Source organism: Labrus mixtus, chromosome 6, assembly GCF_963584025.1.
Source record: "Labrus mixtus chromosome 6, fLabMix1.1, whole genome shotgun sequence".
Taxonomy (NCBI): domain Eukaryota; kingdom Metazoa; phylum Chordata; class Actinopteri; order Labriformes; family Labridae; genus Labrus; species Labrus mixtus.
The window spans coordinates 27845016-27857269 of NC_083617.1; the positions used below are offsets into that span (position 1 = coordinate 27845016).

The 12254-nt window shown below is 40.1% G+C and overlaps 1 protein-coding gene across 27 annotated transcripts in view; it reads left to right on the plus strand.

Moving 5' to 3' along the window:
• Positions 1-12254, plus strand: part of LOC132975911 (regulating synaptic membrane exocytosis protein 1-like) — a 113869-nt gene that overhangs the window by 61255 nt on the left and 40360 nt on the right. For 24 of the 27 annotated variants that reach the window (XM_061040793.1, XM_061040792.1, XM_061040788.1 and 21 more), the window contains 5 exons: positions 6453-6493; positions 8886-8999; positions 10079-10178; positions 10915-11038; positions 12004-12021. In XM_061040793.1, the coding sequence (XP_060896776.1) occupies positions 6453-6493; positions 8886-8999; positions 10079-10178; positions 10915-11038; positions 12004-12021 (397 nt within the window). The remainder of the gene's footprint in view (positions 1-6452; positions 6494-8885; positions 9000-10078; positions 10179-10914; positions 11039-12003; positions 12022-12254) is intronic. The other 3 variants (XM_061040791.1, XM_061040801.1, XM_061040811.1) reach the window with 1 other exon arrangement.

Genomic DNA, 12254 nt, shown 5'->3' on the forward strand with positions numbered 1-12254 from the left:
GTTTATACACTTCCACTTGAACTTTAAATCATGGGAGTTAGATGTAAGCAGTAGAGTGAGCTCTCTAATGTAAGCTTGCTGCCTTCACTCTCTCTCTGGGTTCAGTGATCAGAACAGGTAGACAGCTCTGATATGACTCTGTGATTGGCTGAACCACTGTAAGCTCTGACTTTGTAGTTAAGGTGTATGTCATGTTTCTTCAATACATAAAAATACTTGACCAGATTAGCATCAACAAACTCTCTTAATGATGATGTGTAAGTGTGTGTATCTGCATGTTTTCTGTGTGTCAGGTTGTATTGTTTTCAGCCCGGCCCTGAAGGGGGGGGACGATCCCACACAAAGTATACATGTGTGTTGGTTGATAGTATGTCTGTTGGGGGGGGGGGGCAGTTTGACCCCATTTGATCCCTGTGTTGACATCGTGTTGCCTCACATATCCAACTATGTCCCCAAGCCTGAGAACACTTTCCTGTTTACACTCCAACCTTGTCATGTCCAAGCTGGGATATGTGGCTTAACTACTAACGGTTCTAAGGAACTGCTACGTATGCAACTGTGCTGGAAAAATGAAAAAAGCTACAAATAAATAAGCCTGGCTGGGAACTAAAGAGGCAGGAGAGATGTTCCAGTAGTACACTGAAGGGTGAACAGAAGCCGGACAAGAAAGATAACGGCACACAGTTTGTAAAAGTATGAAATATGATTCAAATCATTGTCTGATAAGCTTACTGCAAGTATGCAAGAAATGTCAAAAGAGACTTTAGAAAAAGAAGTATTCTCACACTTATGTCTTGGGGTGGCTGTGGCTCAGTTGGTAGAGTCGGTTGTCTCTCAACCAAAAGGTTGGGGGCTCGATCCCCAGCTCCTGCCACATGTCTGATGTGTCCTTGGGCAAGACACTTAACCCCGCTGCTTCGTTGGCGGTATATGAATGTGTATGAATGTGATTAGTTAATACTTATGGTCACTTTACATAGCAACCTCTGTCATCAGTGTGTGAATGTGTAGGTGTGACCTGCAGTGTGAAAGCGCTTTGAGTAGTCGGAAGACCAGAAAAGTGCTATACAAGATAATACACACAAAATAATATTAGTCTTAGAAGAGAAAAGATGCTTTGTACCAGATTTAGCTAACTAGCTAATTTCCACCTGTTGTCTCGGTTTATTTATCCGCTTTCTTAAGATAAGATAAGATAAGATAATCCTTTATTTATCCCACAATGGGGAAATTTACATTGTTACAGCAGCAAAGAGCAAAGATTGCAGACTGAGCAAAGATGCTTCCTTGTCCTCTTCCAGTTTCCCCTTTTTGGAATGACGATTACAGACTACCGCCACCTACTTGAAATTCGAGTTGATGCACTTTAGCCGAATCTCTGGGGTTTAGTGAACCTTAAAGACTGGAAACCAAGCAGCCAAAATGAGCATACGTTTTCATGAGCCTTCTTCAGCCTGGTTTTAAGAATCTAGATTCAAACTTTGTGTAAAATTGTCCGACATCCCCAACATGATGAACGCGACAACGTGATGTATGCTACATGTAGAGCCAAAATCCCTGTCAGGGTTTCACGGTATCCTCTGCAACCCAGGACACAACTTTTATACCCCAACTCAAGGTGAGACCAACACTGCTCCAAAGTCTAAAGCCAGTTACTGACAAAAAGATGACCCCAGAGAAATCTGCAAAGAAATGTTAAAATTTGGTCGGAAAAATTCTGGGATTAGATTCACTTCATTGTGATGTCAAGTGAAATGTAAAGTGTGAAGGATAAGAAAGATAGTGTGTGTGGGTGTGTCTGTGTGTGTGTGTGTGTGTGTGTGTGTGTGTGTGTGTGTGTGTGTGTGTGTGTGTGTGTAATGTTTCCTGTACTGATCTTGGGATGATTTACATGCCTGGATGCTTCTCTGCTGCCAGCACCCACCTCTCAGAGCTGACCTGGACTCAGTCTCGAGCTAAAAAAGGAAGCAGCGCCTCGCTGCCACAGCGGTGTGTTTAAAACCTGCCCTGACAGAACACTCTCGCCCTAAACCTCCACTTGATGGATGTCAAGATGTCTGGTCTGGGTCCAGGCTGGTGCTGCACGCTTCCTTGTTCTCATCAGAACACTTTGTCAATGTCTGCTTAGGATGACTACAGGCAGAAAGAGCATACGTGTAAATGATCTGTCAATAACTGTTTAAAGACATGTACTGTCATGTAGTGTGTAATAAAATATAAAACCTGATTTTAGAAACAGACTGGACACACAGTAGTGTCATGATTATGTAAACACAGAGAGAAATAAACGGGTTTCTTAGGTACAGAAACAAAGTATAGAAACAAAACATCCCAAATCAAATCAACACAAGAGAAGTTCATCTCTGTTCAACCAATGAAAACTTTGAGTTGTAGAACAGGAGCTGCAGAATCATCCCGATCACTTCCAGGTGTATTTCAGGGTCTGTCAGTGGTCCAGATTGATACACTGCTAGCTATACTGGAACCAAACACACAAAAGAACATCACCAATTTCCACAAAGCAACTGATCCCCATCAGCTGCTGGCAGCATGTTTGAGGCAGGGGACACTACAGACACCCATGCACCATGGACAGGGATGGATGCAAAAAAAAAATGTAGACAATTGAATCTGTTCTAGTAAAAAATAATGACAAAGAAAGTTTTCGGAGTCAACGTGCAAACATGATTGACATAACATGAGATCGTGTTTCTTCTTAGAGACTTTATATGTGATTTTTCACACTTAAATATAATATAAATCAAGTATATCCTCTGAAAATAACTCTGTGAGTCATGACTGTCTACAATGGGTGTAACACCCGAGTCCCACTGTCTGTGATGTTTTCAGAGTTTTCAGAGTCCTATCTTCACTTTGTTTACATCGCCCGGACGGGCTGACTCCTCCCCTCACGTATAAAAGTTGTTTAATTGAGGGACTAGAGAAAAGAAGAATAACATACTGTACTCACTGCTTAACTGTGTTTCTAGATCACGCTCATTTCAGGTAAATTTACATGCAGTGTGAAGATACGAGCATAATAAAGATCACTAGCATTAGCATGCTAACACAACAATGCAGCGCAAGTTGTTTTGGTTTCATGCTGGTGCTCAAGGGCGACATCTGCTGGATCAAAAAATCACATATAAAGCCTTTAAACAAGCGTCAATTACGGACGAAAAAAACTGACTCGGTGTGCAAAGACAGTAAGACATGCTCCAGTGACATTTCAAGAGGAGAGACTTCTTACAAGAATTTAAATACATCCAATCACATTTCTTATTTAAACAACAGACATTACTCAGAGTAAAGAAAAAAGCATCAGTATTTGAATGGGCGTCATATTGTCATATTAAACATCTCTATCGTTATCAGCCCTGATGTTCGGTCAGTGGATCTCTGGTATCATTCACACTCAATACTAGGCACTATTTGTAATTGAACATTTTTAGGCAATCAGTTCCTAAAAACGTCTCCTACGACTCTTCATGCACAGCAAGTGACTCCTGGTGGGTCGTGACTCTTCTCCGATCAGGGCTTGTAAAGGGTAGAAACACAAGAACACACACTCACCCATGCTGCCCACCCACTGTTCCCGCTCGGGTTATGAAACTGAGACGTGGTCGTCTCTCGTCAGAGCGTTTGCTTTAAGATTACATAATGTCACTATAAGTTGTCACAACTCATTAACCTCATAGCCTCCTGGCTCCTAGGAACGCTTGGCTCTGCTTTACTCTGTGTCATAACAGTGTCGCTGAGGTCCTGCACACATTTCAACACGGCCCCCCCGGCCCATGTGTGCAGAGGGAGGCTGTGATTTGGGACTAAAACAGGAGTTGAAGCTGAGCCACTGAAAATATTTGTGTCATTGTAAACTCCTGCTGGACATGAGGGAAATGTGACGGTTATCTTGAGAATTCCCTAAAAACGATCGTTGATACTGAAAGAAGTCAATGAAGAAATGTGTTCTCAGGTTCTGTTTGCACACATAGAGATGTAGATCTCTATCAAGTTTAAGTGAAACTCAATTAGCAATACAATGTCTTAAAATACCAGACTTTTCCAACGCTGTCAGCTTCATCACAATGTCATCACTTAATGAATCTTACTCAGTTAGAGAGACTTAGGGTGGTTTCACATTATAGGGACCCAGGCCCAGATAGAGTACGCTTAACCCCAAAGTCCGGCTCATTTGATCAGTGTGAACATAAGCGCACCGTACTCGCAGCATGTTTGGGTACTGTGCCAGAGTCCACTTGAAGAGGTGGTCTTGGGCACGAGTCATATGTACTCTAGTAGGTCTGTGGGAGATGTGAACGCAACTGTACTCAAACAAGGAAGTGGACCGCTATGTGATGTAAATCCAAACATCTCCTGTCACTTCAAAAACATTTGTATCTGCACAGCATGAGCCCGTTTCATCGAGCTGCACGATAGATGTGGAAGTAGAGAGAGGTTTGTTGTTGGCGTTTCAGAAATAACAAAAACATCGACAATTAGCAGGATGGACTCCGCCCAGGAGTGGTTGCCATGGTTCTGCTTTTTGGCGGATTTGCAAACCAACTATGTGTATACTGCCCCCTGCTGTATGGGACTGTGTATATACACGAGTGTACTGGGGTACGGAACGATATAACTAATGTGAATGTAGAACAGCGAGTGGAGAGGGGAGGAGGAGCTATCACGCTCAGGGAAGGTACGAAACAATGGTGCCTAATGTGAAAACCTTTAAAAAGGACCAAATGATAAAGATGGGAGGCCCAGAAAGAGTTACGCTGACCTGGGATTGTTTTGCCAAATTATCTTAAATACCAAATATAATTCAGAAACAGTGAGCTTGATCCTGCTGGACAAACCTTGAAGGTTTATTTATTGGAGCAGAGAATTCATATTTAACTATTGACCATCTGTTTTATGTCAGCAGGGCTCATTACAAATCAGAGATTCTACTAACGCTCCCTTTCTTGGCTTTTATTTCAACCTGATGGAAAATTTTGACATTTCTATATCAAAGAGAACTGTTTAAAATCCTTTACACTTTTTAATTTAAGAAATGCGATGTCAATTAAAAAAAAAAATTAAATCTTTTGAACATATTTAAATTGTACCTCATCATGACACTTTACAAAATAAACTCACATTAAGTCATACTGACCTGACACATTGTGAATATAGAAACAAAATGATTTTTTTATTGACACAGCTACATTTTATTTTAGCTTTAGGCATTGTTTTGAATACTTTAAATGCATATATAAACTGTAGATGTAGGGTTTTTTTTGTATTGATAGGTGCAATAATTTATTTTATTTAAACATGATTACGACGGCACATCCTTTTTATTTTTTGGGACTTCAGGGGCTCCGTAGGAAGATAACATATAAAAATACAGTTTTGTCTTTACTGCGACCATAACAAGATTCTGGATATTTAAAAAAAAAAAAATCACTGAGACGAGGTCGTCCATTATTGTCACAGAGTTTTTATTTGGCTGTACGACTAAACAAAAGTCTACAACATGTTATCTGTAAACTAGATCAAACACATTGTAAAAGTCTCATCTGTCCTTTGTTATCATCGCTGTCTGAATGGACTACTTTAAGTATGTTTAAGTCATGTTGTACATTTCTAATTCTAGCCCAGGAATGAATATTCAATAAACTTTAAACAAATACCTTCTGAAGAGCCCCCATATTTGGCCGAGCTGTGTATGAGAAGACTCAGGGCTGGTATGTGCTGTGTATACAGTTTCTGCTCTATGAATGTATGCGTGTGTGTGTGTGTGTGTGTGTGTGTGAGAGAGAGATAGAGAGAGAGAGAGAGAGAGAGAGTGTGTGTGTGTGTGTGTGTGTGTGTGAGAGAGAGAGAGAGAGAGTGTGTGTGCATGTGTGTGTGTGTGTGTGTGTGTGTGTGTGTGTGTGTGTGAGAGAGAGAGAGAGAGTGTGTGGGCGTGTGTGAGAGTGAGAGATAGTGTGTGTGTGTGTGTGTTTGTGTGTGTGTGTGAGAGAGAGAGAGAGAGAGAGTGTGTGTGTGTGTGTGTGTGAGAGAGAGAGATAGTGTGTGTGTGTTTGTGTGTGTGTGTGTGTGTGTGAGAGAGCGAGTGTGTGTGCGTGTGTGTGTGTGTGTGTGTGTGTGTGTGTGTGTGAGAGAGAGAGAGATAGTGTGTGTGTGTCTGTGTGCTTGTGTGTGTGTGTGTGTGTGTGTGTGTGTGTGTGTGTGTGAGAGAGAGAGATAGTGTGTGTGTGTCTGTGTGCTTGTGTGTGTGTGTGAGAGAGAGAGAGAGAGAGAGAGAGAGAGAGAGTGTGCGTGTGTGTGTGTGTGTGAGAGAGAGAGAGAGAGTGCATGTGTGCTTGTGTGTGTGTGTGAGTGTTTGAATGAATGTTTGGAACATGAAGGAAGTCTTGGTCTCGTGTTCGTCCACAGTATCTGAGCCGGTCTCTTTTCTCTTACAGGTGACTGGGAGTGCTACCCTCATGACCCCACTGTATGGCATGTAAGTCTCTTTATTTATGTCAACTTTAACTTCTGGTTTTATTATTCAGCTGTAGGTGTAGCAGCCTTTTGGGCGTTGAGATGCTCTCTAATGTTTGTATGTCTCTTTTACCTTCATCTCCTGTTCAAAGTTGTCTCCTGTTTCTTTCTCTGACAGTTGTGATGGTAGCTATCACTGCCTGTCTGCTGTTTTACAAATGTTTTACTCCAAATAGATGTCAACTACTCTAAAACTATTCAAAGTAACCCCCCTCCAAATGTCTCACTTGGAGTTTGGCTTAATTCACAAAATAGTTTAACTTAATTATTGACAGTTGAACCCTTTTCTTACATTGCAAACTCAAAAACACATTTTGTTTTTCCTAGTCACAATAGCAAGTGCAACTGTAAAAATGTTAAGGACCTTTTTGTAAGAATACTGTTGTGTTTTATTCAGCTGGTTGCAAAATTTAGCTAATTTATTGTTAGGAAATGCTGCTCTTATCTCTTGCAACATTTGATTCCAAGTGATATGATCCTGTGATCCTGTAATAGTCAGATCAAGGGAAAATGCATTAAACCCTTATGTAACTGTAGTTTCATAATAGTTTGACATAAGTCACACTGTTTTTACTTAATTTACAGTTCAACCTTATTCCTTCAATGCAAAATAAAAAAATGTGTTTCTCATCTTAGGTTTCAATGCCTCAGTAGCCACAATACTTTTCCATAAAGTTGTTGTTTTCTTTAACTTAATGTAAAATACTTTTGTTGTAGCTGCACTTAGCTCTTGCAACATTTGATCCAGAGTGATGCTGTGATCCTGTAATATTCAAATGGAGGGAAAATGCATGAGCCCACAGTGAGTTCAGTTTTCACTGAGACTGTAAGATTTGTAAAATAATTATACTGCAAATATGGTCACATATAAAGATTGTGATTCATGATTTAAGAGAATGTTTACTTTCACATGAAGAAAACAGAAATATGTGTCTATAATGTGCTGTGACATTTGAAGGAGTCTCTAACAAACAAAGTCTCCTTACATATGGAGAACACATGTTGTATGCCATGTGTAAATACTTCTGGAAGAGATGGTTCTGTCACTTATTTGACCTTCATTAACAAACTTTAGCTGCTCAGATATTTGTAATGCAAATATATTTTAATATTTCCTATAATTGTAATCCTGACTGCAGCTCATCCAAACTGATTTAGCAGAAAACAGAGATGTGTTCAGCTTCATTTTTCATCAAATTGAAATGCAGTACTTCTGAAATCCAGAAAAAATATTTCAGACTATTGTAGTGAAAACTTTTAAGGACATTTGAACATTTGAGACAGGTGATACATGCAACACTCCAACTATTGCATAACATCAGAAGCTCTGTGTCCACCCTGACTCTGTTCAATACAGATATGTAAACAAACCCCTTACCTATAAACTGTGCACTTAACATCAGACAAGAGACATAACCACTCACGTAAAATAAGTCTGGGTTTGTGTTTACTTTTTAAATAGAAACATAGGTTTCACGTTGGGATATATTAGCAAGACAAGTTCATTAATAGAGCACCATTCATACACAAATCAATTCGGAGGGATTTAAAGGGTTGAAAACAGAGAACTTGTCACATTAAGAGCAGAAGCTCAGTCTGTAGGGACTTGGTTTGGGAACCGGGTGCCTGTCCACTTCGCTGCCCTTGAGCAAGGCACCAAACCCCCAACTGCTCGGCCAATCCTTTATGTGCGGCCCCTCACTCTGACATATCTCCATTAGTGCACGTCTTTAGGATCCTGTTTGTTAGTAGGTGTGTATTTCAGCCTGTGTGTGTAGAACTTCTCAATAACAGAGTGTAAAAAGTAATCTCCCCTTATGGGATAATAAAGGGTATCTTCCGTCTATTAAAAAACATGTTGCATTGAGCACATTCAAATACGAAATGAAACATGTTTCTTGACTGGGAATAAGATACAATAAAGCCAACAGAAAGTAGGTTGTCATTAGCATCCTTATTAGAAAGTTACTAGAGAGTAACTAGTAAACTCCTTCCACCACTGGTCACTGTATTTAAATACAAAACTCTTTCTTTCAACTGAAATGTATTTGTGCATTCAACACTTTGGACAAGACAAAAGTAATCACAGGGTGACCGACAAAGGTTCAGCTCAAATGGTGCACTGCATGGTTAACAAACCGTTTCCCTTATTGTGACACATTAAGTCAGGGCAAGTTTTTTTTCCAAGAGAAAAACTCTGGATTTCAAAGCATTGACTACAGCTAATATTATTATTATAGACATGATTTAAAATGGTTTTCTCCAGCTGTAGATGATTTTCAAGCTGTGTATGTACTGGTCCTTTGTGTCCTCTTAGTGAATCTGCACCTTTCTCTTGTTGTCTCATGTTGCAGCATCCTGTAACCTGGCAACCATCCAAGGAAGGTGACCATCTAATCGGGAGAATCACCCTCAGCAAGAGGAGTGCCACCATGCCTAAAGAAGCCGGAGCTCTGCTGGGGTTAAAGGTGCGAGTGGACACAAGAAAACACACAAACGGACGGACACACACACACACACACACACACACACACACACACACACACACACACACACACACACACACACACACACACACACACACACACAGGTCATTGACACATTTAGCGTCTGAGAGGGCTGGAGTAATGTGTTTAACTAAACCTTATTGATGAGATAACTTTTCAGTGTTTTTGTGCTTGTGGTTTGTACTTAAATTGCTTGAGAAAACTTTTTCATTTATAACAAAAATGTCCCTATAAAAATGCTGCCAGACTTTAAAGGTCACATACTCTCGATCTCTTCAACCAGTTTAAATAAGTCTCAGAGCTCCACAAAACATGTGTGTGAAGTTTCTTGTTCTAAATCCACTCTGATCCTGTATTTGATCATGTCTATAAACCCCTCTATTTCAGCCCTGCTCACAACAGGCTGTTTCTGTGTCTGTACCTTTAAATATGTAAATGAGCTGTGTCTGACCACGCCCCCTCTCTGGAAGGGCTTGGATAGCGTGGGCTTTCTTGCTCCATGCCCTATTGTTTACTGTGAGAAGGCAGACTCAGAGGGCAGAACAAACACCTAGCTGTGGGAGTGTCACCCACCTGGGGGAGGGGCTACTGCCCTTTGTGATGTCATGAAGGGAAAATCTCCAAACAGCCTGTTTGAGCACACATTTTCTGAAAAGTGGAGTGGGCAAAAGATGGAGAGGATGGACTTTTCTCATAGTTGGGGGGTGTGTAGACGGACTAGAGACACATATGAGTGTCAGAATATACATGTTTTTATTATACTTAAAATGTTTTTATGCTACAAGAGTGATACATTTCATGAATTAAATGGATTACTAATTGTGCTGTAATGAAGCTTATTTATCTTTGTGATGTTTTTTTTTACAAATACTCTTCAGTAAATGTTGTCTTCCCCTGATATCATGGTTATGACACTCATCTCTCTCTCCCTCACTCTGTGTGTGTGTGTGTGTGTGTGTGTGTGTGTGTGTGTGTGTGTGTGTGTGTGTGTGTGTGTGTGTGTGTGTGTGTGTGTGTGTGTTGTGTGTCTGTCTGTGCAGGTGGTGGGAGGCAGAATAACAGAGTCAGGGAGATTAGGTGCCTTCATCACTAAAGTCAAGAAGGGAAGCCTGGCTGACGTGGTGGGACATCTCAGAGCAGGTAGTCTAAAGCAGCACACCTGTCACACTGTCTGTAGAAATTCCCCTGACGGTAGTAAATAAGACAACGATGCAGACACTGTGACTTATGAAGTCTTGCTTTTGGGCGTTTTGGCCATATTCATGTTGAAGTTTCGATTCAGAAGTGACCTTATGAAGATAAAGAGTGTGGATAATCTTTGCTACACCTCCATCCTGGTTGACAGAGTGTTGAATCAACTTGTCAGTCACATGTAGCCACATCCAAAGTAAACCCTGCACCTGTTTGTTTTACGCTAAACAGGGCCATCAGATAGGCTTAACTTAACATCATGCTGTATTGAAAAAGACTTAAACCAGCGATTGAAGTCATACACTCATTTGGAAGTGTTTACCTCAATAATAAATCAAGTGAGAAGTAGGCTCAATTTCTGTTTGACAGAGCACAAACATCTGCTGTTTGAAAATAAGCATACTGGTAAAAATAACTTATTTCTGAATTTTTTTATTTCTGAATTTTTTTCTCCAACTAATCCATTTTGATCTTATTAAGCCAAAAAGTTATTCATAAAGTAACTAAATTAGGGGCGTTGCTAAATTTACTGACTACTGTTTGCCCTGTTTTTAGATTAATCAAAAGCTAGGTTGGATGTAGCAATTGGAAAACAATGTGGCGACCGCCATTATGTATCCACTCCTTCTTGGTATTCTAGATAAAATACATATTGAAGCTCTATTAAATGCATATCTTATTTTAGGGGATGAAGTTTTGCAGTGGAATGGGAAGCTGTTACCAGGGGCAACGATGAAGGAAGTTTACAACATCATCCTGGAGTCTCAAGCTGAGCCCCAAGTGGAGCTGGTGGTATCCAGGCCTATTGGGTAAGTCAGGAATCAAATTCACTCTGAACACATTGTTAGTGTGGTACTTTGATATTTGTTGAAAATGCAGCTCTTCAGTTTTCAGCAAGTAATCACACTGAATGCCTCATTGAATTTAACCCCTTGATTAATCACACTGTGGCTCTGACTCAGAGTTGGCTGACCTCAGATAAGACTTGAAACAGCGACATTTATTTGTACTCTGATCACGACTGCATTCAAAACATTAAAAATAGCCATCCATTACTCGCTGCGACTGCTTGCCAAGTTTTGGAGCAGGAGATTTCCATTTCGCCTGCTCATACGTCCCCTCTTAAAAAATCTCTTGTGTTTATTTCGACGATGATATAAGGTGAATGTTTACTGACCAAATAAAACAGGCTTCAAGTGCCATAAAAGACAAGAGGAGGCTTCATCTGATGCTTGAGGCTGATGGCTTGTAAAAATTCAACCATGCACATCATAAGTGATTACAGAAAAAGACACGTTTAGGTATCCTGAAAACACAGCGTTCTTTTTTGAAGGAAACATTGATTGATGCTTTAATGAAATGTAATCTTTACTGGCTTATTAAGGGCCTTTAAACTTAATAATGTGCATATTTTCATTTGTATTAAGTGGTGGAGCAGCTTATTAAGGGAAGTATTTCATTACTCCACCCAGACAGGAAGTATCTATGTGTAGATCATCAGCCTTATAACTTAATGGAGCATTTTCCCTTCATCTAAATCAGTCTTAATGAATCTATTTCTGGCTGTTATTTGTTTAAAAGCCTGATGTGATATTTACTGTATTCATAGGAAATGATGATGATTGTTTAAAGGCGTTTAGTTAGCCCATTATAAGGGATTATATTAGACTCAGTTGTCCCTGTTTCTTCAAGCTTTTCTTAAGATCTGACCTTACACGCTCTTTGATGAGGAAAAAAGCTGAATCTATTAATTTCTCTCCTAACACTCACGAAGGGTGTATAGAAAATATCAGTAAGTAATCTGAATTTTTTTACAGGACCCCTTAATCCTCTCACGCTTATGGAAACTATTTTGGTTTTGCTGGTGCCATTTTGCATCCCTAAACAAAATGAACTGAACCCTGTTTGGTAGAAATGCCAACCAATCCAAGTATCGGCTTTTGTGCAAAATAACTTCAATGTGTCGTCTCCTATTATGTTTAAGTTCACTTGAAGAGATGCAAAATGGCCTTTTGGGAAATGTCC